Source organism: Uranotaenia lowii, chromosome 2 (genome assembly GCF_029784155.1).
Source record: "Uranotaenia lowii strain MFRU-FL chromosome 2, ASM2978415v1, whole genome shotgun sequence".
Lineage (NCBI taxonomy): Eukaryota > Metazoa > Arthropoda > Insecta > Diptera > Culicidae > Uranotaenia > Uranotaenia lowii.
The window spans coordinates 295,226,988-295,254,070 of record NC_073692.1 but is presented as its reverse complement, the minus strand read 5'-3'; the positions used below and the strand labels follow the sequence as shown (position 1 = coordinate 295,254,070).

General features: G+C 37.4%; 1 protein-coding gene across 6 annotated transcripts in view; it reads left to right on the top strand.

Annotated features, from left to right (window-relative positions):
- LOC129745579 (beta-glucuronidase) overlaps positions 1 to 27,083 on the top strand; it is a 92,374-nt gene that overhangs the window by 47,516 nt on the left and 17,775 nt on the right. Inside the window, exons 1-2 of one of the 6 annotated variants that reach the window (XM_055738730.1) lie at positions 8,902 to 9,147; positions 16,729 to 16,840. The exons of 3 other annotated variants lie outside the window; for them this stretch is intronic. In XM_055738730.1, coding sequence (XP_055594705.1) covers positions 16,774 to 16,840 — 67 coding nt within the window. In that variant the 5' untranslated portion in view covers positions 8,902 to 9,147; positions 16,729 to 16,773. Of the gene's footprint in view, positions 1 to 8,901; positions 9,148 to 9,205; positions 9,485 to 16,728; positions 16,841 to 27,083 lie in introns of those variants that run through there. 2 more of the 6 variants (XM_055738729.1, XM_055738733.1) reach the window with 2 other exon arrangements.

Here is a 27,083-nt window from a genome sequence, read left to right as displayed (position 1 = left end):
CGGTGGTTCATTAAACCAGTTCCAAATATTTTTTTTATAACTGGTCTAAGAATTTGTCCCAAAATAATGCGACTTAGATACCATTTGTCGTTGTTCTAAACAGTTTGACAGTTAATCGAACACGCATAGGGTTGTCAGCTCTTTCACTGGGTTTGGTCTCATTTTGGTGGGCTTTTATTTGAACAGAACATCATACAGAATGTAATCCTCACTCTGATGCGCGATTAAGATCTTGATCCTAATCTCGATTCTTATCCTAACTCTGCTCCCAATTCTTGATCCTTAACCCAGATAGTGATTCTGCAACATTGTTGAGCTTCCTGATTTCACTCAAATCACCTCAAAATGGTCTACCTAGTTGGAAATGATCGATAAACGCTTCTGGAGGCATTCCTTGATATAGTTCTGGGTGTCGATTGTTTTCGATGTGATGTACGGGCTAGATATTCTGCCGCACTTGTAAATTGCCTGCCACACTATCACCTTCTTGCCAAATTTTTCGGTGAAAATGGCCTTCTCCGTTCCGGGGATATCCTTGTCCTTGCGTACAGTGAAGAATTGTGGCCCAGGAAGAGTTTCACATACGTTTCATCGTCCATGATAATACATGTTTCCGGGCTCTTGGTTTGACGGAAGCGTCTTAATTTGGGTTCCATTAAGATTTTTTGCTACTTCCGGTCCGCCTTGAGCCCAAGTCGCTCTTTAGCATGCATCACGTTAGACGTCGAGGTCCCGACTTTTCTCGCCACATCCCGAACGGAAGCCGATGGTTTCTGTATGTAGGCAACCCTAACCTTTTTGTCGATAGCAGGAGTTACATCTTCAAATGTACAATTTTCACCATATTTTTAATAGCTGTCCGTACTGCTGCAACGCTCACATCCTCTTCTTCTGCCAATTTTCTTAATGAGATTCCATTCACAGTACACCACTTATGCACGATACTTTTTCTCTTTTCCGGAGTAAGACCACGCATTTTGAAATGTAATCACAAATTCAATGTTTTTTTTATGCTATCACGTACAGAAACGTGTAAACAAAAGGACGCAGCCAGTAGAATTTGGAAAAAAAATTATTCAAAATGACCGTTAACATTAGGTGTGCTTATAATTTCTGGAACAGTCTATAGTAGCGAGCAGCTTAGAAAGCACGTTATTTTTTTTTAGTTGGTTACCACAGGTGGTAAATCCCGGTTTACGGATTGTATTCCAAGCCACGGCGAGCCACTGCGTCCCCCCAGTTTGCTACTCTGGGTCCATGGATACAATGGGAAGACTCATGATATACTCCGTGTATACCCCCTACTTCCTGAACTCCACCTGGGGCCGCAGACCTGGTTCCCACCTCGAACTGTTTAGCACACTATACTTCAATAGTGGGAGTCTATTCGCGCTAGTGCGCTCCAAGTCAATACACATTAACGAGGCCACTTTCAGCAAACCTCTCCTCTTCGCGACTTGAGGCCTGATCTCTCCTCTAACGACTCGAGATCCGACCCCTCCTCGCATCGACTCGAGGTTTACCTCTCCTCTGCACGAATCAAGGCCCGATCTCTCCTCCAACGACTTGAAATCTGGCCTCTCCTCGTAATGACTCGAGGTGACCACTTGTACCCCTCCTCTTGTTGATAAGGGGGCCTGATCCCTCCTCTTACGACTCGAGACCCGACCCCTTATCATAAAGACTCGGGGTTGACCACACAAACCTCTCCCCCTGGAGGTTCGAGGCGTGACCTCTCCTCTAACGACTTGAAGCCCGACCTCTTATCTCCAGGGTTCGAGGTTTGCCACCTTGCCCGTCGTGTGCCAGATCGAAAGCAGTTTATCCTAGACTTGCGCCTGTCACGGCACACGCGCTGGACTTAACGCAACGACTCGGATGATTCCCGACGAAAACGTCATCCTACTCCGACTCGAATGGCTCACCCGGCATCGAGAGTCACTCTACCCGTGGGTATTCCCCGAACGTGGAATAACCCTTCCCCAACGATTTCCACTGCGAAGAAGGTCAAGTCTTATCCCCGCAGCTTCTGTCGTTGAGAACCGCTCTACTCGGATACTCCCCCAAAGGTGGAGCATCCTACGCACGAACGCGGCGTACCCACGGCATCCGCTACGCAGAAGATGATGCCTTATCTTTGTAGCTTCAAACCGTGGGGTCGGACGCACTCTACTCGACAGCCCTCCGTCGATGGGGTCAGTCTACTCCGACCGTTGTCCGGTCTTCTTTATCCCCCTTGGCTGGCAACCCTAGGATTTTTGGCCCGCGGATTTTTCTGCCCGTTGTATGCCAGATCGAGAGCAGCATGACCTGGACTCGCGCCTGTAACGGCACACGTTCGGGACTTTGAACGATACGACTCGGATGTTTCCCGACGGTGACGACATCCTACACCGACTCGAGGGGCTCGCCCAGCATCGAAAGCCTCTCTACCCGTGGGTATCCCCCGACAGTAGTTAACCCTCTTCCTTCAACGTCTATTCTATTCTATTTTTATTTATTTAAAGAGGATTTTAACTTTCGTGGTCATTCATCCTCTGTATCGAAGAATTGGTTACATTGGTTCAATTTTTAAAGCTAAATTTTTGATAATAAATTTGCACTTTGTAAAAATGTTACTAACTTTTCTTCATTGGCTGGATGCAAAGCTTCTTCTATCCTATGTCCAATGCCACTGGATTGTCTATATGTTGCATATGCCTTGCATTCTTCGATGATGTGTGAGACGGTGAGTGGTTCGTTACAAGTGCCGCAGGTTAGGATTCCTTTGGTGAAAAAATCGGCGTGGGTAATCGCTGTGTGACCGATACGCAGTCTCGTCAGAGATTTTTGTTCCGATGAATTTTTCCTGTCCTCTCAAGCAAGTGTCGAGGTTTTGATTCGTCGGAGAAACAGCTGAACATTTTCATCCCAATCTGACTCCCATTTTACCTTTTTTTCAGTTCTCATCCAACTGATGATATCTTGTGCTGGAACATCCGTTGTAATTTTAGGACCACTTCTTCCTTCTGCAGCTAGTCTATCGGCTTTAGTATTCCCATCAATTCCAACATGACCCTTCGAGGTCCGCTAGGAAGCGGCACTACTCGGATACCCCCTTACATTGGGGTATCCTACGCACGTTCGCGGCGTACTCCTGACCTACGCTACGCAGAAGATGATGCCTTATCTTTGTAGCTTCGATCAAGGGATCGGACGCACACTACTCAGAAGCTCCCCGTCGATGGAGTCATCCTACACCGTTCGCGGACTGCCGTGGTGAACCCATCGCTGACAGCATGCCAAGTTTTGGAATTCGCAATCATGCTCTGTACAACGTTGTCAGCGTATCGGGCCCACAGGCGGCAAGTATGGAAGTACGTACCTCGGACTGACAAAAACCAAATGCTCGGGTGTTTCCTCGACGTCCCCACAATTTGGGTAATATGGCGAAGCCACATGTCCAAACCGGTAGTGGTACTTCATGAAGCGTCCATGACCAGTCAGGAATTGGGTTATATAGAAGTCCACTTCACCGTGCCTTCTTCCGATCCAGCTCCCGATGTGCGGGATCAGACGATGGGTCCACCTTTCTCTCGTTGAGCTGTTTCACAGCTGCTGCCAGTTGGACATCGAGTCCTCATTGACGAGATCTCATGCGTTGAGCGTGTATTTGTTGTCGTAGCAATAGACATCCTCCTCAAGCAAAACCGAGATGGGCATGACGCCCGCTACTACACAGGCGGCTTCGGACGACATGGTTCGGTATCCGCTGGTAACCTGCAGGTCATTAGCCGCTGAACGCTGCTAAGTTGCTGCAGATTACAGTTTCTTTCCAGGGCCTGCCCCAGGCCGCTGCTCCGTACCGCAAGATTGATGTGGTCACACTTGCTAGGATCCTCTTACTTCGGATTGCCGAGGAATTCGGCATCATCCGTGTGAGTGCGGCCGTGGCCATTGCCGCTCTCTTGCACATGTAGTCGACATGGCTCGTATAGCTGAGCCTGTCATCTTTCATCACCCCTAGGTAAGGTACACCGGGGTAAGTGGGGACGGTTTTTCGTATAGTTCAACTTTAAAGAATCATTAAAAAATCAGCAGTGGGTCAATTTTGATAAAATCGCGTCCAATATGATGCAGAACATGTTGTTCACAAATGCTGAAGAGATGAGCTTGATAGACGCAAAGCGAAAAAAGTTATCACGTAAATTGTTATGGACTGCTGGTGTCTTCACTTACCCCGCTTTATGGGGTAAGTGGGGACGGTAGATTTTCCCTTTGATTTCTCAGGATATTTTCTACAAATTTGTGTTTTTTTTGGTTGAATACGTTACTTTATTGCTCGAACCGTTCGAAATTTTGAAAAAAGTTCATGGTACCATTAATAAGGCATCTTTCATTGATTATTGTGTGTAATCCGATATTATCGAAAATATACACTTAATTTAGAAAAAACAAGTACTTTTCCCAACTTTTCATGATCTGAATGCTAAATAAAGCTAAATTGTATTGAATGAAGGAGAGAAAATTGAAAAAATGTGTTAACATCAAGTATATATAAAGTCGTCCCCACTTACCCCAGGTAGGGTTTGGAGACAATTTTTTTTATTTTTGCAAATAAACCCTTTTTTCTCAATTTTTAACCGTCGTTTCTTTCCCTAACTGGTTGTTTCGAATGTAAGGATTGATTCAATGAAAAGTTTTTCGTCAAGAGCCAGCTAGTTTACGAGAAATTTGCGATTGAAAAAGATGCACATCACCTCGACATCGTAGTTAAAAATATAAAATTTACAAAAAGTCACCGTAAACATCCGCAATTGTCGGAACCGTATCTCTTTTACAGTTATTGGATAGATTACAAGAAAATTTAACATTCTGCATTAAAAGTTTGAAAAAATAGTTCACAGTATTGTTTTAATAGCCACCGTCCCCACTTACCCCGCGTCCCCACTTACCCCGGTGTACCTTACTTGATTACGCGTTTGGACACGATAATGCACGGTCCAGCTGCAATGGTAACATCGTGGCCATGCGGAGGGCCGATCTCGCGCTTGTGAAGAGTGGCCTACGCTCCGTTCTCTCTTCTTGGGATCTTGCGTCCTGCATCCTACGCCTTGCCCTATGGCAATCGGCACGCAGACCCGTAATTTCCTCTGTCCACCAGTATACGGGTGGCCTAGTGTTTTTACGCTTGGCCCTTCTCGTCATCGCAGCATCGCAAGCGCGAGTTAACCCAGGTTAACCCAGGTGGTAAATCAAAATTTACGGATTGCATCCCAAGGCGCGGCGAGCCACCGCGTCCCCCCAGTTTGCTACTCTGGGTCCATGGGTGCAATTGGACGATTCATGATACAATGCTAAGGAACACAGTACCCCCTACGCCATAAAGTCCACCTGGGGCCACTGACCCCAGCTCGAACTGTTTGACACACTTTGCTTCAATAGTGGCAGGTCAATTCACGCTAGTGCGCTTCAAGGCAATACTCGAATCCTCTGTCAGCAATACCTTTTTCTAATACAACTCGATGTGGAGGGGTTGCCTCTGACGAGTTAGGACCCGACATCTCATCGTGTGAATGAGGTCCCCACGCAGTACAACTACTAACTTTGTTAATCCAGTCTAGGAAGTCCGGAAACACAAAGCGAGTTGTCGACGACACTTTCTCTGTTGATACACGCGGGTAGGGGGGGAGGGGGGGGTAAGCCCCCTAAGCCACGTGTAGGACTCAAACTCCTCCGAACTCACAAATAGTGTTGACTTAAGTCACCACTCAGCGCAACTACTCGATCTTCAAGTCGGGCGCTTTACTCACCCGAAGCGCAGATCGAGCTATAGACCACCCTCATCAGGTCACACTCGCGGTTCAGGCGCAACAATTCCCGAAACGCGTGTCGAACCCTGACACCTCCGGCAAACCGTGCCTCTGAGACACTGACGTGTAAAACACGTCCCGAATGATCGGCCCACCATTGGCCACCACTTTGCGCATCTACTCGTTTTGCGAGTCGGGTCTATACCCACCGAAGCGCAAAACGAGTTGGCGATCGCTCTCCCTCCGATCACGTCCGCATATCAGGGTCATGACCCCCCGAAAGCGTGTTGGACCATCACGCACACACCCAAGTACTGGTACCTAAGTACCCGGGTGCACCACTTCTTCCGCGCGGGTTTGGCAGACCCGTCGACAGCCTCTAGTGGGTTTGGTGTAGTTCTCTTGGCCGTACATCTGCAATATGCCGGACTTGCAGACACGTTTCCACTCTGCACCACGGGGAGGTGGAACTACGTCGCAGAGCAGTCAGGCACGTTCTTTTTTTTATTAGTTGATCACCCAGGTGGTAAATCCTTTTTACGGATTGCATTCCAAGGCACGGCCAGCCACCGCGTTCCCCCAGTTTGCTACTCTGGGTCCATGGGTGCACGACTCATGATACTATGTACCCCTACGCCATAAAATCTACCTGGGGCCTCTGGCCATAATTCCCATCCGGACCTGCAACGAAGGCTATACCCGGGATAGGAGACCATACTCGCGCAATGCGCTCCACGGCAAATACTCGTTTTATTCGTACTACACCAGTAATCATCATCCACTCTTTGTCACGATTCACGACTTACGGGTTGGCAGTCCGTTCGCCGCTACTCGTGACTCGAGTCCCACATGCGGCCTCTTGTCGCAATTCGTGACATCATGACCCGCCTCTCCTAGCGACTCAAGACCCTCTCACACTCATCCTCTTGACACGATTCGAGGCGACTTGACCCACCTCTCCTCGTGTCTCGAGAGCCCTCGATCATTACGTCTCTTGACCCAATTCGAGACGAGAACAACTCGCCTCTCCTCGGGTCTGGAGATAACCACACATCCTGTTTCTCCATCTCGACTCTTCGAGACTCAACCTGAGGCCCATCCACTGGGCGCCACATGTTACGGCACAAGGCCCCTCTGTCTGTCGTGAGTCAATCGTATCCGCGAATCGGGGCCAGGAACCTCCCCAAAAGGCAGATCGATCGGAACTCGCCAAACATTTGGTCGTCCCGCATATCGGGGTCGCGACTACCCGATACACGTTACGACGCCTCCCTCTTGCAACTGAGCACTGGTACCAGGGTGCCCAGTCGCACCACGTTTTTGCCACACTCGGCACGCAGCCCGTCGGTAGCTGACTGTACCAAGTGTGACGTGTAGTTCTCTTGGCCGTACATCTACAGGTGACAAGTCTGTAGACACGTTTCCACTCTGCACCACGGGGAGGTAGAACTACGTCGCAGAACTAAGTCAGGCAGGGAGGGAAGGTATTTTGAGCTATTCTTGTATTTTTGCGGTTGAACTTGATAGCCAAGATTCCAAAGAATTCTACTATGGTTTGGTAGATTCGATTTGATTGTATTTATACAAAAAAAGTTCTACGTTTTTTTATAGAAAGTACGGAAACATTATTGTCACTCTGTATATTGCCGAATTTTAAATCTGTATACCTAATGTGTTGTCGTGATGCGTAATTCTAAGTAAATTTTTTTAGAAAGCGTTGATTTAGACACAGTGAAAAAAAAGTTTTAACATCCATGCGACTTAGCGACCATTGTTTCAATAGTTTATTGAGTAAAACACAAGAGAAATAAAATAAGCTAGACTACAAATATCTAATGTCAATCATTTTTCACAGAAGAAGCTAGACGAATTCACGGGAGGCCTATGATGTGTGGAGGCACTAAACCGGCTCAAAATTTTATTTTCAATGATTTTTTTAAGTAAAGACGTTTTAACGCTTCGATGCATTTGACGCTTAATTTTTAAGATTGTAACAGAACATTAAAATTGGTGCATTGCATTGCAATGGATCAAGAAACAATTTTATTGAGAGATGTCATCACTAGTGTATAGAGCCGTCAAACCTCATGATAAAAAAACTCGCGTAACATTTCATACGGGCAAAACCAGTAGTTTCATATATTTTGTTAACTATATAAATAATTTCATTACCACCAACCCAAAAATTTGTCTCGTTTCCGTAACGCCATCTGTTAACAGCAACTGAAGTTGCGACAGATGGCCCTATCGGTAAAATAATGTAGAAGACCCTTAAATAATCCATTCATGTGCAATAATTCAAGTTTAACTCCGACAGTTATAAGTGTTTCTAGCGACAATGTCAAACATAAAGTGTATTGAAAATAATCAACGTATAGAACACCTTTGCAACTCTTTGGTTACTATCTTCGATGGAAAACACTGTAACCACTTTTTCCTCATAAACCGTGTTTGGTTCTTCGGCACTCCAAATTCGAACCGGTCGAATGGAACCCTTTTTAGCTCCTACAATAATAAGTAGTATCCGTACGATTGACAGTTGGATTTAAACTTTGTGACTCAGCATGACTTGGGGGTTGCACGATAAAAGTGAAAATTGTTTCTACTCGAACTATATGTTGAGAAGTTCAAATGTGTTAAATTTGATAATTTTCAACGTGATTAAGCATGTTTATTAGGAGAGTGACAATAAACACAAAAAAATCTCCCACCCCTTACTAAACTGTTTTCGAGTTGCGATATCGACCCAAGATTCCCCTCGCGATTGATTTTATTATTGAACTGTATCGCTTCACGTCTCGTCTCGTCGTCTGTTTTTTAATGTGTCCGATTCCTATCGATGGGAAAATGTAAGCGTACGCAGCCCGAAGCACGTATGGAATAGGTTCTTCGCAGCAGTCAGTTTCCCCTTAAACAATAATTTCGTAGATTGTAAACAAAACCCTGTTCTATGCGCTGGCTCACGGGCCAGCTGCTTGGTGTACACCTCCTCCTAGCTAGTAGATACGTATGTTGTGGAGTTGAACTTCCAAGCCGCGGTCTCGAAATCCGACAGGCACAACTCACAACGCACTAGTCAATCATCGGCGACCGGGCAGCGAGGCGGTTTTACTACTCACGAGTAGTCGCGCGTTTCCTCTCTTAAAAGCTTTAATCTATGCATTATTCTAGTCGGAAACTTTCGTCCGGTCTTAACATTTTTTGTAACAATTTTCCGTGCGTTAATTGATTGCTACTAGAAGAATTCTTGAGATTACCAGTGAACTCCAATGACCCACTCAATCATGACTTGTGATAACAGTGACGTTTGCTCGTTTAAATAGTTGATAATTTACTTATGAAATGTACATACTAAGTAAGTTTTAAAGTTCATCCGATGAGCAGTTATTACTTTCCATCCTCGAAGTGAATAACTTAATTTGAAATAGTGTTACACGTGTTCGAATGGAATCCACGTCCAACCATCAAACCTTGAGATAAAAGGCTTTGTGCCGCCCCTTTTAGTAGTTTTGTGAATTATTTGAATTTAACTGCCAGCAGAAGGAAAAAAAAAGTATTATCAATTGAAGTACAGTTTGTGTGCCACAGGAAAAGTGTGAAAACTCACCGTGTCGTCGCTTTGATGGGCCCGAGAAAGGGGTGGAAAATTGCCGTGTCCCCAGTCCATCGATAGCTATCTTCCACGTTCATTAGTGTGTGTCATATTTTTTGGGTTTTTTCAAATTTCAAAACGTCTGCATTCTTAAGCGGTTCCCTTTTGGACAAAATTATCCAGTTAACTTTTTCAGATTTTTCAGTTACGCGGATTTTTTATTTCTAGTTTTGTTTGAAAAATGTAAAATTTTGTTTGGAAAAGATGTGATGTGTTTTGCGATGCAAATGCAAAACAAATTCAACAAACTCTCCGGAAAATCTAACTACAACTGCAAAGCGATTTCAAATGAGGGAATAAAATTACTAAGTCCTAAACGCAGTAGAATCCTTTATTAGAAAAAAAAACTAGCCACATTACCTGAATAATCATACAATGTTCATTAGGCCGGAAAAAATTTCAAATCCTTCTTTTGTCACTGGGAGTGGGACCATCGCGAGGGGGGGGACAATAAAAAATAATGCGAAAAACAAATAAATTCGAATAAATTGCACGGAAGCTTGTATGCAACAAAATTTCCTACTATATTGTTGCACAAAGCCAATAAATCAAGTAATATTGTATCAGATAATTCAATCAAATCATGAAAACAAAAGGTGAAATAACTCCCATCTTCTTTAATTTGTTTTTTGGTCTTGTAATCTTTCAGATATTGGAATTTTTTTTATCAAAATTTACATAAATTACTTCAAACTTTATTTTTTCCCCCTTCGGGTTTTTGGTAATTTCGAAGGGGTCATAAGGAAGGTTGCCAAAATCACAGAAAAATATTTAATTGCACAGAATTTTGAGCCAATTTTCATAACAGAATCTGTGTCACAAAACACAGAATTTTAGAAATATTCACAGATTTCACATAATTTAAAATTTTAGACTTTTTTACGAAATTTCGTTTCGTATGTCGAAATAAATTTTAGATAATTAGCATTGAATTAGAAAAATATGATGAAATTGGTAATGTTATTTGATTTTTCTTAAGTAAAATGTAAAAAAGACGCAATTTGACATGATTTTTTAATGAAATAAATGGAAAAAGCATCACAGAAAACCATCATCGAATTTTTGGTTTAAATCACAGAGAGTCAGATTTTTGTTTCGTCTAAACACAGAATTTTTTTTTGACAACCTTGGTCATAAGCTATATGAAATTTTTGAAATGCCGAAATTTTGAAGATCTCAAAAGCCTCGCACCTCAAAAACCTTGAAGTTGGAAAAATTATGCAAAAATAATGAAAATTGCTTCTGAATAAATCATAAGTCGTTCTGGCTTCACTGTAAAATAAAATCAAGTTCATTTAAATAAACACTGTAGTCAGAAAATCATTTCTTAGAAAACAACGTGTTGAATCCCAACTATATTGATAACTCTAAAGACGAACGTCACACAACATTGTGTACCATTCCGTAAAGCGTTTGCTTGTTTTGAATAGCTTAAGTGATGCCAGTTTTTTGATAAGTTTCAAGTTGTTTTAAAAATTAGAGCGGGAAAATTTTAATGAATGTTCAATAGACGATCTCTCTTACTGTTAACAGTCCCTAAGTAAAGTTCTGGTTCCTGCTCATACGAAAACCCGTCCAACACAAAACTTTTACAGGTTTTTATTTTCGATTTTAGATATTTTGTATGATAAATGCATGGAAAAACAAGAATGAAAGAATCTATCTATTGATAAAAAAATATTGAAAGGAAAAAACACAAACTTAAAGTTTTGTAACTTTTTTCACGTCATGGTTTCAAGTGTTTCACAAAGTTGTTTATCTTGTTGAAACATTACCGTCTCAAAGTTCGTGTTATTCTGCAGTGTTGCCAGATTCATCAATAATTTTTTAGTGAAAATTACACTTTTGAGGGTAGCCTTGGTGTGATCCGATTTACCAAAAACTTCACAGAGGTTCGTTTATAACTAATTAATTGGACTAAAATTAGGAGGTGGGAGCTTGGATTTCTGAAAGTTAAAATATAAAGGCTACCCTGATGTTCATAAACATGTTTGTGTAAAAAAAGCGATTGACTTCAAAGTCATGAATCTTTACAAAAAAGATTTACCTTGAACTTTCAATTTTCTACAAAAAACATATAGACTTCCTGGAAGTTTAGAGTCACCAGATGCTATGAACATCTCTAGATTCTATAGTAGGGTGGCAGTGAAAATGATCATGTCGAGTTTCAAATACCGACCATATATATTCGGTTGATTGGCCCAAAAACAGACCTGTTCGAAATTCCTCAGAATTGGACTTGATTTAAAGGTGCACTCAAAGTTAAGATTTTCGTCCTCAAAAACCACCTTCATATAAACGGGAAAATGATTTTTTTTCAAAACTACTTCAAATGCATAGGGGGCTGTTCACTAATTACGTAAGCACATAGGGGGGGTGGGGGGGTTTCACATTTGCTTACGATCTCTTACTAGGGGGGTAGGGGGGGTTCCCAAAAATCTTACGTAAGAAATGTTACATTAAAAATTCATCACAGCCATAGCCATTCGAAACCATACTACTCTGGTTTTTTTTACTCACTATCTATTTGTTGGTTAATTTTGATGTAATGTTATTTATCTTTTAATGTCTATGAATTCCTAAAAAATCCTAAAACTCTATCGCTTACCACTGAATGAGTCTATGCTTTTAGGTTAGTTGACAACGTGATTGTAGTTAAACATTTTTCCCCAATTCTAGTAGTATAGAATGATATTTTTTTAAAAGATTTTTATGATTTTCAGGTAGAAAACATAACAATTTTTAATGGAACCTTGTGCTAACCTGATCACTCTTTTTTTAAATCGGAATTTCGATTTTTTGGAAATTTGTTGAAAATTATTGTAACCCCAAACATGCTACGTCTTGAATCATATTTTCTTTTATCGTTTATGACATTTTATCTGTTTTTTTTTTGTATAGATTGTGCTTTTCAAATACAGTTTTTAATTTTTTTTTTCAAAAGTGCTTTGCTTTGAAGCATGTACACTGCCGGCCAAAAGTTTGGGATCACCCGCCTAAAAACATGCAAATTTTGACCGTTCATATCTCAGCCGTCTTAGGACATATTGCAATTCTTCTGATCTCATTTGAAAGATAATGAGCAATAGCTATTTCGGAGGTATTTTGCTCATAAATAATGTTTTAGTTTTGCACCTAAAACTTAACCTAAAGTGAGAGCATTTTCAAAAAAACGCACTCAATATTCAAAGCCGATCATCTCGCGATAGGGTGGACCAAATTTCAAAATTTGAGTTGCATTAGAATCCTTATTCTATACTTCTCAAAATACAATCAAAAATGTTGTGCAAAAATTTTAGAATGTACTTTTAATTAATAAAATAGACACTTAAGTTATCGTCCAAAAGTTTGGGATCACCCCTCAGTATGGTGTATTGGTCAAAAACATGCAAATTTATCTCATTCATATCTTTCTCATCTAACATCGTATTGCAGATCTGAAGGGTGCATTTGAAAGCTTAGGAATTGTTGTTTTTCCATAAATTCATACAAAAATTATATTTTAAAGTGATAATCATAAATAATTTACCTGAAATTAATTGTTTTTCGAAAATTCACACTTATGATTGTGAATTTTTTATGGTTATGGATTTAAAATATAATTTTTTAATGAATTTATGAAAAAACAACAATTCCTAAGCTTTCAAATGCACCCTTCAGATCTGCAATACGATGTTAGATGAGAAAGATATGAATGAGATAAATTTGCATGTTTTTGAAAAAATGATCCCAAACTTTTGGTCGATACACCATACTAGGGGTGATCCCAAACTTTTGGACGACAACTCAAGTGTCTATTTTATTAATTAAAAGTACATTCTTAAATTTTTGCACAACATTTTTTGATTGTGTTTTGAGAAGTATAGAATAAGGATTCTAATGCAACTCAAATTTTGAAATTTGGTCCACCCTATCGCGAGATGATCGGCTTTGAATATTGAGTGCGTTTTTTCGAAAATGGTCTAACTTTAGGTTAAGTTTTAGGTGCAAAACTAAAACATTATTTCTGAGCAAAATACCTCCGAAATAGCTATTACTCATTATCTTTCAAATGAGTTCAGAAGATTTGCAATATGTCCTAAGACGGCTGAGATATGAACGATCAAAATTTGCATGTTTTTTAGCAGGTGATCCCAAACTTTTGGCCGGCAGTGTATGTCACATTTTTAATATTTTCAAGCTTTTTTGAAAAAACGTGCCAATTTCTCAAAGAATAAAAAACGTAAGATCTTACTTAGGGGGGAGGGGGGTTTTTGAAAAATCTTACTTTGTCTTACCAGGGGGGAGAGGGGGTTAAAAATTTCCAAAATCGTGCTTACGTAATTAGTGAAAAATTACGAACTTTCATGAAGTTTTGCCATTCGTTTGTTTTTCAATTTTTGTCAAAGTCGTCATTTTTGATGAAAAGTTAGTGTAATTTGTATTATTTACTATTTTCTGAACTTATTTTTAGAACCACCCTACAGAAAAATGTAGTTTATGGTGTCTTATTAACATTCAAATGTTTCATATGTGGTTAGGAGACAGTTGTGATTTACTCTGTATTTTATTCCTTGAAAATCAATACGAAGCCATTGGTTTTCCGAAATATTCGAGAAAGTCTCAAAGATTTTTCACTTCTAATTTACCCGATTTCATGTAGTTGATTTATGAGGTTCTAAAAATCGAAACTTTGAGAACTTTGAGGCATCTCTAAATCTAATCCAATTGAGCTAAAATTGAGCACAAGATAGTTTATTGGACCACTAATCAAAATGTATGTAGGGGAAAAGTTCATATAACGCCCCATGTGGCTAATACGCGCCTCCCTTGTTTTGAAGAATCTGAAACATTTTAAGCCTGCAAAATATTACCAATTTGTTTTGAATGCTGTGATTTGTCATGGCAAGTATGAATTTTTCCTTAAAATGCCCCTATGTCGTGATAATTTCACAATTTAGGTTTTTCTTAATTTCAATCTAAATTTTAAAACACTTTCAATAAGGTGTCACCAAGCATAGAAAAACGAATAAGACAATATTTTCTGACACATTGATAGAGGAGAATCTAAACTATGATTTTATGCTAAAAAATCATACTGAACTCGCTAAGGAATGCTTTTTATGGGTATGTTCTATCACGGTCCATGCGCTTGTTATAACGCGCCAATCGTAGTAGGCTGAAAATAGCATTAATTTTTCAAAAAGGCCAATTTTCATTGAAATTGAACAAAAAGTCTAAAACCATATTTTGAGCGTTAATTCAGCCCAAAAAATCTATTTTTCATTTTTTTTAAATTTTGTTTAGTCCATTTTGATTTTCTTTTCAGTCAAATTGTCTGTAAGTATTGGTGTGTTTTCGGTCTTCGGCTGCTTTCGGGTGTGTTCGGCTGCTAGGCGCGTATTGAATACACAGCGGCGCGTATTTGCAACACAGTTTTGTTCTGTGGCATTGAATATGGTTTTTAAAAATCAAGGTTTTGAAGCAACTATAGCAATTTGAGTAATAAAAAATCATGGGCACTTGTAGAAAACACTTTTCTTCAACGATTACATCCATCCATAACACAATTTGTACGTGGAATACAAAGAAAATCAGCGATTCGCTTAGGTGGCGCATAATAGGGCATGTTCCCCTATACGGACTGTATTCTTGAAATTTAACCTGGCTATTTTAACTGCCATCATAATACTTTCAAACCACTCCGACTTACAGGAAGGGAGGCTCCCATACAAAATTAATAAAAATATGACCCATTTCGAACAATTTTTAGAAACTACTGAACGTAAAATTTGATGTGTAACTCATCAACGTGAAATTTGGTGTGTAACTGTTTATAAGACTGAAAATTATTTCCTTCAAGCTCTTCCAAATCCAAAAGGAGGGGGGGGGGGGGAGGCTTCCATACAAAATTAATAAAAATATGACCCAACTTGAAATTTTTTTGGAAAGTACTGAACCGGCCAACGTGAAATTTTGTGTGTAACTGTTTTTATGACTGAAATTTGTTTCTATAATACTTTCAAGCTCTTCCAAATCCAAAAAGGGGAAGGGGGCTCCCATACAAAGTTCACAAAAATTTGACACTATTCGAACAATTTTCGGAAACTACTGAACTGATGAACGTGAATTTTTGTTTGTATCCGTTTTCAAGACCGGCTGGTTTCTATAATACTTTCAGTATCCTCCAAATTCAAATATGAGAGGCTCCCATACAAAATTAATAAAAAATTGACAAATTTTTTATAACCCGTTAAGGATTTTTGTTAAAAATTGATTAACGTAAACGTTTTGACATAATGATATGATTTATTGAATCGACAAATGAGTTTTAACTAAATTTGATGATATGTTGTATTGACAGACGCTTCCCATTTTCAAGAATGAAGACTCTCATATTAAATTAATGTATCATACATATCATTAACAAAACCAATGTCTTAGTGTTTTCATAAAGTTTGGCACATTTTTGGTTATGTAAAAATTTGTCTGTATTCAAATACCTACTCCCCCGGTTCAAAATCAGGCGTTGTTTTTAATTGATAGGATTACCTTTAAGTTGCGTTGAGACTCACGACAATGTAGAAGCCCAGATGCTATCAAAAATAGTTTGTTTTTGAATAATGTTGAAATTGATTTAAAAAGGGAGATTATTTAAATTCTAATAATTTTAACAAGTTTTATTTTAATCATGGAAGAGGTAGGAAAGTATACCGGGTCAGCTAGTATCCAATAAAAAAATCGAGATAAGTCAAATCTGGCCGGAATGCCCAGATATTGTTTAAAATTTCCTGGTTTTGCCCGGGTTTATTCATTACTATTTGCTAAATATCATCTGCTTAAAAATAATTGACTTAAAAACATGAGAGGCATTAAGATGAAAGCAATATTTGGGAAATTGAAATGATCACTTTTTAATTTTTATTAAAAACTTGCCAAAATATTTTATTCGTTTGGCCGAAAATGCAGTTGAAAAGGTCAATATTCGGTATTCGGTCGTTGGCTATTCGGTAAATATCTATAGTATTTGGTGAATCTGGTTACCCTAAATGAATTTCTGTAATGTTTTGACAATATCTAACTTTCAACTCTATTGCTTTCAAGTTTTCAGCAAAGTGATAGACAGATTGTTTTGCGAAAAAGTGTTTGATTTCCATTCAAAACTAGTTCCATGTCTTTCATGTTAAAAATCACGCGTTACTTTTGACGTTTTATGCAATTTTTTAAACCTTGTGAAATTTGAAGTTTGAAAAAAAGTTCAAATGTGACACACTCTAATGTTCATCGAAATTATTGGTATCGAAGCCACGGGGCTGTTGACATCTACCATAGTCCGGACTCCATGAAGCCATGAAGCCATTAGCAGCCGTCGTGGAAATGGTCAAACGGAAACCTCGAAGGACGGCTACCCTGACAGGTGAGCGAGCGCCGGATAAAGGGATGATGTGGGCTCCAGGTTTCTTTACGATCGGGAACGTGAATGTTGTTGACTTTTGTATTGAAGCAGCTTTAAGTTTAATTGGTTGTGCCAGCTAAGGACGATGAGTTGTATAAGAAAAGGAAGCATATGAATGGGTGTTGCTGGAAAACGCTTGCACATTATTCCCTTTTGTTAGTTTTCAATGGAAAGTAATGTTGCAAAGACGACCACGGCCTTGTTGATATCGTTAACCAATAGATAGATGAAATTATTCGAACAACATTTTCAATTTTATAAGGTTTTAAAGGCAAATGAGGAATTTTAAATGAGATATATAAGAAACTTAGAATCGTAAAGCTGACTTCAACACACAACCCTGTATGAATGGCAAGACTGGTACTAAACCTGCATAAAACTCTTTTTATAGCAATCTACTTTACTTCATCTGTCACTGGTCGTGAAAACAGTTTTGTCGACTTTCCAAATGCTACAAATTTGAACCTATATCCACTCATACCTATTCGGTGTTTGAAATTTAATGGTGAAATTTTTTCCATACCTGCTTTGTCGCTCTATCTCACATAAACTGCAAAAACAATCTGAAACGAGCAGGGTGCGTTAAGAGAAATAAGATGTTAAAAAATTCTTGTAGAATATCTCATTAACAACATAAAGTACATGATGCGCTTAGCAGGAAACTCAACGCACCATTCCTTCCCATTTTCCAATATGTTTCGCAGTTGTTGTCACATGGTTGGCCTGGTCGTAGTTATATCTGCAATGCATTATAATCAAGGTTGCTGAAAAAACCCTTCGTTTTTAAGAAAAAAAAATCTTACTTTCTTGATTTAACCCATACAAATTTGGTGATAGTTTTCTGTGATGCTATACCCTTTAATTTCATTGAAAAATCATGATAAATTGGGTATTTTTACATTTTAGTATGTACTATGTACGTACTATGTATGGTAGCCACCTTGGGTCCACGGTCGTTCCTTAGTTGTGGCTAAGGCTTCAGCAACGAGTCATCATTGGTTACCATATACCCGGTTAATAACTGCTGGATGAGATGTTCAAAGGAGTGGATTCTTAAGAAGAGGATCTTACGACATCCGGAGGGTTAGGATGGATTGGTCTTGAGAAGATATTGCCGAATATACAACTAACCTATTATGCAAGGCTTTGTAGTCCCCGCCCCAAGATTTGTTTTAAGAAGAGCGTGCCAAACAGCAGGAGAACTTAATACGAGTAGTACTGCCACAAATACATATCCATGCGCTCAATCCTTTTGTTTGATGCCCTGGTGCGTCCCCCCACCCAATATTTACATTATGTGAGAAAATAAACTAAATTTAGACATGAATTTCAGTGGAAAAAGATTGCCTTTTAAGAGATCCATTTTATTTAACAAAAACAACAAAAATTAAACTAGAATCTATTAAACTAATGCTTTACAAGAGACAAATTTAAAAAAATGTTTTACTACTACATTAAAATTAACAGATTAAAAATAAAACTACTGACTAATACGCAAAAAAACTGGCAAGGTGATTTGGTTATTGACTGAAGTAATCCTTTGAGGTGACGAATGATTTGGGATTTGAAAGAACTACGGTTGTTAGTGCTTTTAAAGACTTCTGGAAGACTGTTGAAGGATAACGGTCCAATGTAGGAGATTCTACGTTGACCGAAAGATGTTAAATAGCGACTTTGAAGCAAATTATTTGACTGACGAGTAATTCGAGAGCGAGTACCTGAGCTAAACAATAAATTACGGTTATTATCTGTGGCGTTTTAATTATCGAACACGTACATTAATGTTTGCAAGCTGCACAATTTAGATAAAGGCAAAATATTATGACATGTATTTGAATAAAGTAAAGAAGTTGGATAGAGGAAAAGTAGTTCAAAGATAGTTTTCATACAACGATTCTGTAACGGCTGCAACCGGACAAGAAGGGACAAAATTGCCTTCCCCGCACTGCGATAAGGTAGTTAATCCGGGAATGAATGAATGCAAAGTAAAATTTCATAAGAAAATGACGCGATACAAAATTCCTGACTCTCCAAAGAATGCCACTAAAGGACGATGTTTTTTTTTATTATGTTGTTTATATGAAGACTTCAGGAAAGTGTTTCATCCAGTGTCAACCCCAAGTATTTAAAGTTGTCAACTTTTTCAATTGTAGAATTTGCGAAAAAAAGGTGATGCTGGTGATAACTCTTCTGGACGAGCGAAAGATCATGTACTTGGATTTCGATAAGTTTAGAGTTAGAAGGTTACTATTGAAGTATTCGTGAAGAATTTCTAAATCGTTTTCCATTTGTTTAACTATAATCTTTGGGCAAATATCAGGATAAAACATAGCAGTGCCATCCATCAACAGTCTGGGAATGCCGTGTATTTATTCAATGAATATGAATAAACAATCAGTTATCAATCTCCTTATCATCTATACAGATATATTTAGAAAAAATCAACTAGGTTCTCAAGTGACGAAAATATTATAAATGTTGAGCACCGGAAAATAAGCGTTTTTTGATCGCTATAATATACGCACTGCATCATGATGTACACATTGTTGCTCAATTTTCACCATCATAAAATTTTTGATTTTTCACTATCATCGATTTTAAAACGCAATTTTACTTCGACTTGTTGACTCGGGGCATCGGAGCACGATGAGCATTCTCTGCCGTAGAATCTAGCAGCAAATTCAACTCGATGAAGTCAACTGGAATATAGAGCCACAGCTTGACTGGTTAACATCTGACAAATCAGCCTATTGGTAAGGTGTCGGAGAGGTGATCAGTAGACTTGAGTTCAATTCCTGATCGAGGTTTTTTTTAATCAAAGCAATCGAAAGATTCCTTCTAATCCAACCACGGCAAATGAAAAGTTCAGATACTGATATTTCGATAGCAACTAACTATCTTCTTCAGTGAGCGTTTTCGATTATTTGTGATTGTTTATATTCTACAAAAAGACATACATTATTTTTTTATTGCTTTGTTTGATAGATCTACGACCAGGGCCGTAGGAAGAACCGACTCATGGGGGGGGGTTTTGGTGACTGATTTTAACCTATGATTTTTTGCTCAACTATGCACGAATAAAAAAAAAATAAAGCAAATTTTGTTTGTAACTATATGATCATCAATTTTAAAGTTTTCGTAATTAAATCGAAAATTGTTCCTGAACCTAAAAGGTGAGCTTAATTCCTTTCCATCGATGTTTGGAATCTGCGAAATTGTTTAAGAGTCTGGTAGATCAAATATGTTGATTTCGGCATAAATTAAGCTTTTTTAGAAGTGTCTTCCATTTCTTAAAAAAGAACTTATTCTTTACTCAAATCAAACAAGCCCATTCTTCCAAATTATTTTGCAAATACAAAGATTTGAACCTTTGATGAAATAAAAAATCAAATTTAAAAAAATTGTAAGAGATAAACATTATCAGATTTTCAGTTCAAATTTTTTTTATGCAAACTTGAACCAAATTAATGATTTTAGAATGAAATTTGGCTTAAAAAAAACTGTAATATTAGCTCATTGCGGACCCAGATACGAGATATCTCGTTTTTTTTGCTTGCCGCTAGAATGCTCCATTAAAAAGCATAATTAAAATGTTATGAATTTAATAATGAAATCTTATTCTCCGAAATTTAACACTACACTTCCCGTTACTCAAATATCTAAATCAAATTAGCTGATTTTTTCCTATTGGTTTCTGAAACTAAAAACACCGAATTTTAGTGTCCTTGATGTGTTGATAACGTTCAACAATACACTGGAAAAATATACAATTTTGTGCAGATCTTATGGACGAAAATGTTTCTTTAACAGCAAATATTTTTAATAAAGAATCATTTCCATAATGAAAATCCTGTGGATGATTTTTTTAAATAAAATTAGGGTTTTTTTCGTATAAATTAAAAAAAAAACTCAAATTATACCTTTTATCTGTGATTTTCAGCAGAATTGTGTATACAAACGAATTAAGTTTAAAAAAATGTAAGCTGGGAATTGAATTGACAAGCAATCTTAACGCATAAAAGACTGAAGAAATCTATGACAAGAAACACCGGACCCGACATTCTATGTTTCAGAAGCCCCTGAACTAATTTTTTAAAATTTGGCATTTTTCAGTTACAGCAAATGTTGTGATTATTTTTTTTTTTCGAATATAGTTTAACACTTAAATTTAGTCCATTCGAGTTATACTTCGAAATGTAGCACATTGTTGGCAAGCGATAAAACGAGATATCGTGTATTTGGTCCGCAAAGTGTTGATTTAATGATGTTTTTAATTCCACAACAGCTTGTGTTGGATTTAATATATATTTACAAGCTTAATCTGTTTCTGAATTTTGAATCTGCATTCTATATCTGAATACTGACCTGAATTAAAAAAAAAGCGCTTTGAGTCTGTATCCAAATTTCCATACGATTTCTGAAATGTACAAAAAAATACGCTTCCAAATCTTATTCCAGATCAGAATTTATGAGCCATGTTTTGAACCCTCATTCATGAATCTATTATTTAAATTCTGTAGTTCAATTTAATCTAAATTTGCGGTATAAACTATTGATTGTTTATCTGTACTGTGAATCAGAATTAAAATATGAATTAACAAAGATCTGAATCAGAAACTTCAATTTTGAACAGCCGTTTCGAAGCATTAAAATTTTGAACTTTGTAAATGAATTAAGTTTAAGAACTCGATCTCGATGATCTCAAAAAACATTATTCAAATTTGATGTGAAATGCAAATCCAAATTTTAACCAGGATTTCAAAGCAGCTTTTCAATTCTAATTTCTTATGATTATTCGAACTGAAAATCAAGAAACCTGAACTGGATACAGAATTCGAAATACGAAAATAGGAATACAATTTTGGTAATGGAAGATTTGGAATCAGAACCTCCAAAATGGGTTTAATTTAATCCAAAATTTAACATTCAAACCTGAATTTCGAAACAAGTGAGAAAATTTTGAAAAAGTGTAGCAGAATTTTGGACTTGGGATGGATTTTTGTGGTTTTGGCATTAGTTTTTAGTCTAGATTGTTACTCTTGCTTGATTGACCTTACGCTATTATCATAATTTAATTCTGAATTTAAAATTTTGAGTGTAGAGTAGAATACCTCGCTTGCCATTTTGGATCCTCATGGGGGGGGTTTAACCCCCAAAACCCCCCCCGTTCCTACGGCCATGTCTACGACTAACCGTTTAATGCAAAATGCTTCAATCATGAATGGTAAATGAAAAAATCACTTTGACCAGGAATCGAACTCGAATCTTCTGATAACTTCTCCTAACCAAAAGACCAAATCGTCAGATGAAACTAGTCAAGCTGTAGCTTTTTAAATCAGTTACCATCATCGAGTTGAATTCGCTACTCGATTCTACGGCAGAAATTGCTCATCGTGCCCCAATAAATGGTGCATATACTGCCCCAGTGAGGGTTCTCATTATGCCCTTATAATGACTTAATTTCAGCTTATGGCCAAAAAAAATTTAAAATTCACTTTCAAAAGTTTTTATCTACTTTTTCAAATTTTAGCCCGATAGGAAATAGCCTTTTTTAGTGTCTTAACTGGAAACAAGTAACTCACATATTATAGCTGTTTTCTATGGTTAAATTAGCGTCCTCATCAAGGTGGCCATTATGCCCTTATCTTCCCTAGATAATGAAAATGAATATATTTCAGTAATATATATGGAAAATATAAAGTGAAAGTTGTTTTATATGTTCAGCATACAATTTCGTTTCCGCTTGAAACTTTTCCTAATTTTAAAATAATTCATAAAGCAAAATTTCTTTTTATGTCGCCCAAGTTTAATATTTTTAATTGATTTTTTTTTAGTTAAATGGTGCTATATGTAAAGAAATAGTGGAGTTCCAGTTTAAAAACACGAGCATGCAACCTTATACGATTACTCTATAAAACGTATGACTAACATCTATTTGCTTAATGTTAGTGAATATCGTTTTTAAGCTTTTTCTGATCAGATCAAAGCTTTTATTACCTTGATAGCATTGTATATGAAAGCTTTAAAACATCTGAAAAGATCAAATTTGATAAAAAATGCTCAAATCAGAAAGATGTTCGACACACAGTCTGTATAACGTTGCATGCTCATGTTTAAAATAAGACTCGATAGCTGTTAGTTGGCTTCTTTTTGTTGAAAACTGAAAGTAATTAAAATGTTATAATATACCGCTGGTGGAGAGAAAACTACAATGAGGCTTCATTCAGATGACGATGAGTCTTATTCATAAATAAAACATCTTGCAATGATCTAATTAACTGTGGGTGTTTTTTTTTCATTTTAGTTGGGAAAAATCAAAATATGAAATTTAAATTTCATGATTGTTAAAAATATAATTTTAGGAATCCATTCTAAATTCAAAAATTCTGTGAATATTTCAAAATTCTGTGTTCTGCATAAAATTTCTCAACATTCTGTTAAGTTACAGATATTTCTGTGATTTCGACAACCTTGATTACAATATGTAGGTACCATTAAACGTGGTTAATCGGAAAAGTTTTCGGACTATTTAAGTAATAGTCAAATATAAGCCTACGATTTGCCTATGATGGTAAAATCCGTGAACCTAAACCAAATAATAAAAAAAAAGTAGCTAGGTCAATTTGTTACAGTTGTTTTCGTTCATTCTCCGAGTGGAGCAGAAATGGAGAGTGGCTTACCAATTAGAAAACTCGTAAGCTTAAAAACCGTTGAACAAAAAAAAATCCTTTAACCTTCCATCATTTTAAGGTTAATCAGAGCACGCTGAGAAAAAAAGAATATAAACCACAAATAAATGCAGTATGTGTTCTCTCAGAGGTTTTCCTGTACCAGAAAATTCTGTGTAAAAATAGTTTTTTCGAATGTGTAAATTTTGGGAAAATCGATTGGACATGATGCCTATTTTACTCTTAATTTTCCTATTTTTCAACAAGTTTATGTATTGACTAGTAATTTTTATCACAATGTGACCTATATAACTTGTGTGATTTATTCCGAGACTGCTAAAGAAGGCTTTTGGAGCCACCGCACGCTTCGGAAAATGGGTATATACATAGCTGTTTCAACCTGAATTTCCTATATTTTGTTTTAAAAAAAATTATAAAAAAGCTTTTGGGGTTTGAAAGTTTTAAGCGGAATAAGATCTATCTAGTGGGATTTTTTTCAGGAATCGAATGAAGGCTGTAAAAGCCACTGCATGTTTCGGGAAATAGGTATGTAACTGTCAGGTCAGAAGTCCAAATACACCTCTTTAGGTCAGCCGGTCTACACCGCGACCGGTGACTTCTTGACACTATCACTTTTCGCTGGATGTCAATCACAAATGCGCTGCCTACATAACAAATATAATTTGTCACCCACGGACCACCGTCTGGAGTACCTAAATACACAAAACTTTTCCTTTTCAAGCAGCTATTTGCTACAACCCTTTCCAGGACATTTACAATCGGTGGTGGTCAGACCGAGGTGTCCAGCCAGGTGGATTATTTATGGAGGTATAACACATACAAACCCCCATTATAGGTCAAGTTCTTCAAGTGTGAACTAACTTTGCGTAACGACCAACAACAATCATTAGATTGGTGGCGGCTTCCCATGAATGGAAGAGAGTATTCGAATGTGCCTATCAACTGCGATGGATTCGCCACCTGGAGACGAAAAAAGAACAAACTAAAGTGCTATTCTTTGGCCCAGTAAAGCTAGACTATTCGATGTTGTTATCATTCATCATCATCATCATATATTTTCTTGTTTGAAGTGTGTGCTTCGGGATCTACATACAACTTTGAATGGTTATGTTATAAGTGAGTTGGACCAATCATAAATTCGGACGAGTTTTTTTTTTCAATTTACCATGATCGTTGATCCATCATTTGAAGGAATGTCCAACGATGGGATTTGATAAATTGAATTTTGCATAAAACATAGCCGGAATAGCCGGGGAAATAACTTTAATTTCGATCAACATTAGGGTGACAAATCGATATGAGCAAATTAAGCCCAAGTACGGCTTTTTGTAAATGAAAGCTCTAACTTTTTACAAAGACATGATGGTGCATTTTTGGGACGATTTTTCCTGTAGAAGCTAGTGTTTTTTTCTGTAGAAGTTAACCCTAATCCGCTCTTGATTGTCAATATGACACTATTGGAAGTATGGCGGCTTGTAACTTTATTCAGGTGCATCCAAATAAATGAATTTCTTCGGGAACCCTCAATGAATTCTTGAAATCTTCAATTTTGCGTCATTACTTTTTTATGGACGCACCCTAAAAGACCAGACAATAAAAAAAATCCTAATCAAACCTTGAGTATCAAATTGACACACCTCATTTAAAATCGCTATATCTCTCTTGTTTTTTGACCGATTTTTACAAAATTTACAGTTTTGGAAATTTCTCAATGCAACACAATATGTTTTTCAGACAATATTCAGCCACAACACTTCAGCTTTCCGTTATAGAAAGTCTAAGAAAAAAAATCCTAAAAAACACGCTTCTGAAAATAGACTAAGGCAATTTCATACCGATTCTAGTGGTTTAATTACATTAGCGCTGCAATACTTTACACAAATATGATAAATAAGATGTTAAAAATTCTGAGAAATTGCAAATCAACAAAAAGTTTGATAATAGCTACACAGTAAACGAAAATTACCGAGTTCGGTAATTTTTTTACCGAAATCCTAACATGTGTAAATCGTTAAACTAAACTGTTCGGTAATTTTTTCGGTAAAAAATAAACGAACATCGGTAAATCGATTCTTCATTTACCGATGTTCATTTATTTTTTACCGAAAAAAATACCGAACAGTTTAACGATTTACACATGTTAAGATTTCGCTAGAAAAATTACCGAACTCGGCAATTTTCGTTTACTGTGTACCTTTGAAAATTCGTCAAAAATTCTATGTTTCGTATTTTGACAATCTAATTATGCGCAAAATGTGCCAATTTACGTCAACTTTCCAATCCTTTTGACAAAATTTATCTAGTGTGACTTAATCAATTTCGACGGTTCATTAAGGGGGGGGGGGGGGGGGGGGGGGTAGGGTCTAACATTTTCAAAAAATAGATTTTTTTATTTTTTTATTTTCTTATTGTAAAACATTTCAAGAATGTTGTGTCAAATTTTCAAGTCAATTGAAGCAAAACTGTAGAAGTTATAGGCCTTTATCTCCTCCTATCTAATACTGCAAGAAAGCAAGAGCAGAAACTTCAAACGCTTTTTTCTCGAAAGCACATTTTTAAAGTCCGTGGACATCGTCATTTGAAAACTACTTATCCGATTCTATTCAAATTTAGAACTTATTTTCTATATATAAAATACCAGACCCCAACGTTTTTCTTTTTTGATTTTTTTTTTATTTCGGGGAGATTTTACAGGTGAAAAATGGCGGATTTTTAAGTGAAAAATCGTAGTTTTTACTTTAAACAGCCACAAAAATTTCATAAAAATATTTTTAAGTTAAATAAAAACGTTGGGGTCCAGAAAAACATCTATTAAAAATATTTTGCTCTGATTTTTTGACTTCAGATGATTCTGTGCTGAGATACAGTGTCCACCGCAAATCCTGTTTTCTAAAAGGCATCCTCGAAAATGCTCCGTCACCGGCTCATTTTTCAATATTTTTCTACGAAAAAATTACTAAATGTTCTTTTAACAATGCTTTGTATAATACAAAAAATTTGAATACATTTGTTTGAACGATAGCTCCAGAGAAAAATCGTGAAAATTATGTTTTTTTATACCCGTTAGACCCTACCCCCCCCCCCCCCCCCTTAATTGAAAAGTACGTTTTTACTTCACTTTTTTTGCATGGTCATGATCTTAAAAAAAATCATAAAATAAATGCTTGTATGCATCGTATAGCTTCTATCTTCAGCTTTCCTGAACACTAAAAAAAATATTTTTGAGCATTCCGTATCTAATCTACAGTTTTTGTGCCGCAGCACGTTTTCTAATTTTTTTTTTCTTAGAATTTGAATGACAAAAAACTGAAGTAATTTAACTGAATATTGTCTGAGAAACACAGTGCTACGATACAAGGTTTCCATAACTATAAATTTTGAAAAATCGGTTGAGTAACAAGAGGGATATATCGGTTTTAGTCATGAGTGCCAAATTGACATTCAAGGGACTATATCGGGAAAAACATTATCGGACGGATGAGGGTTACCTGATAAAATTTTAATGCTTTTTTGAG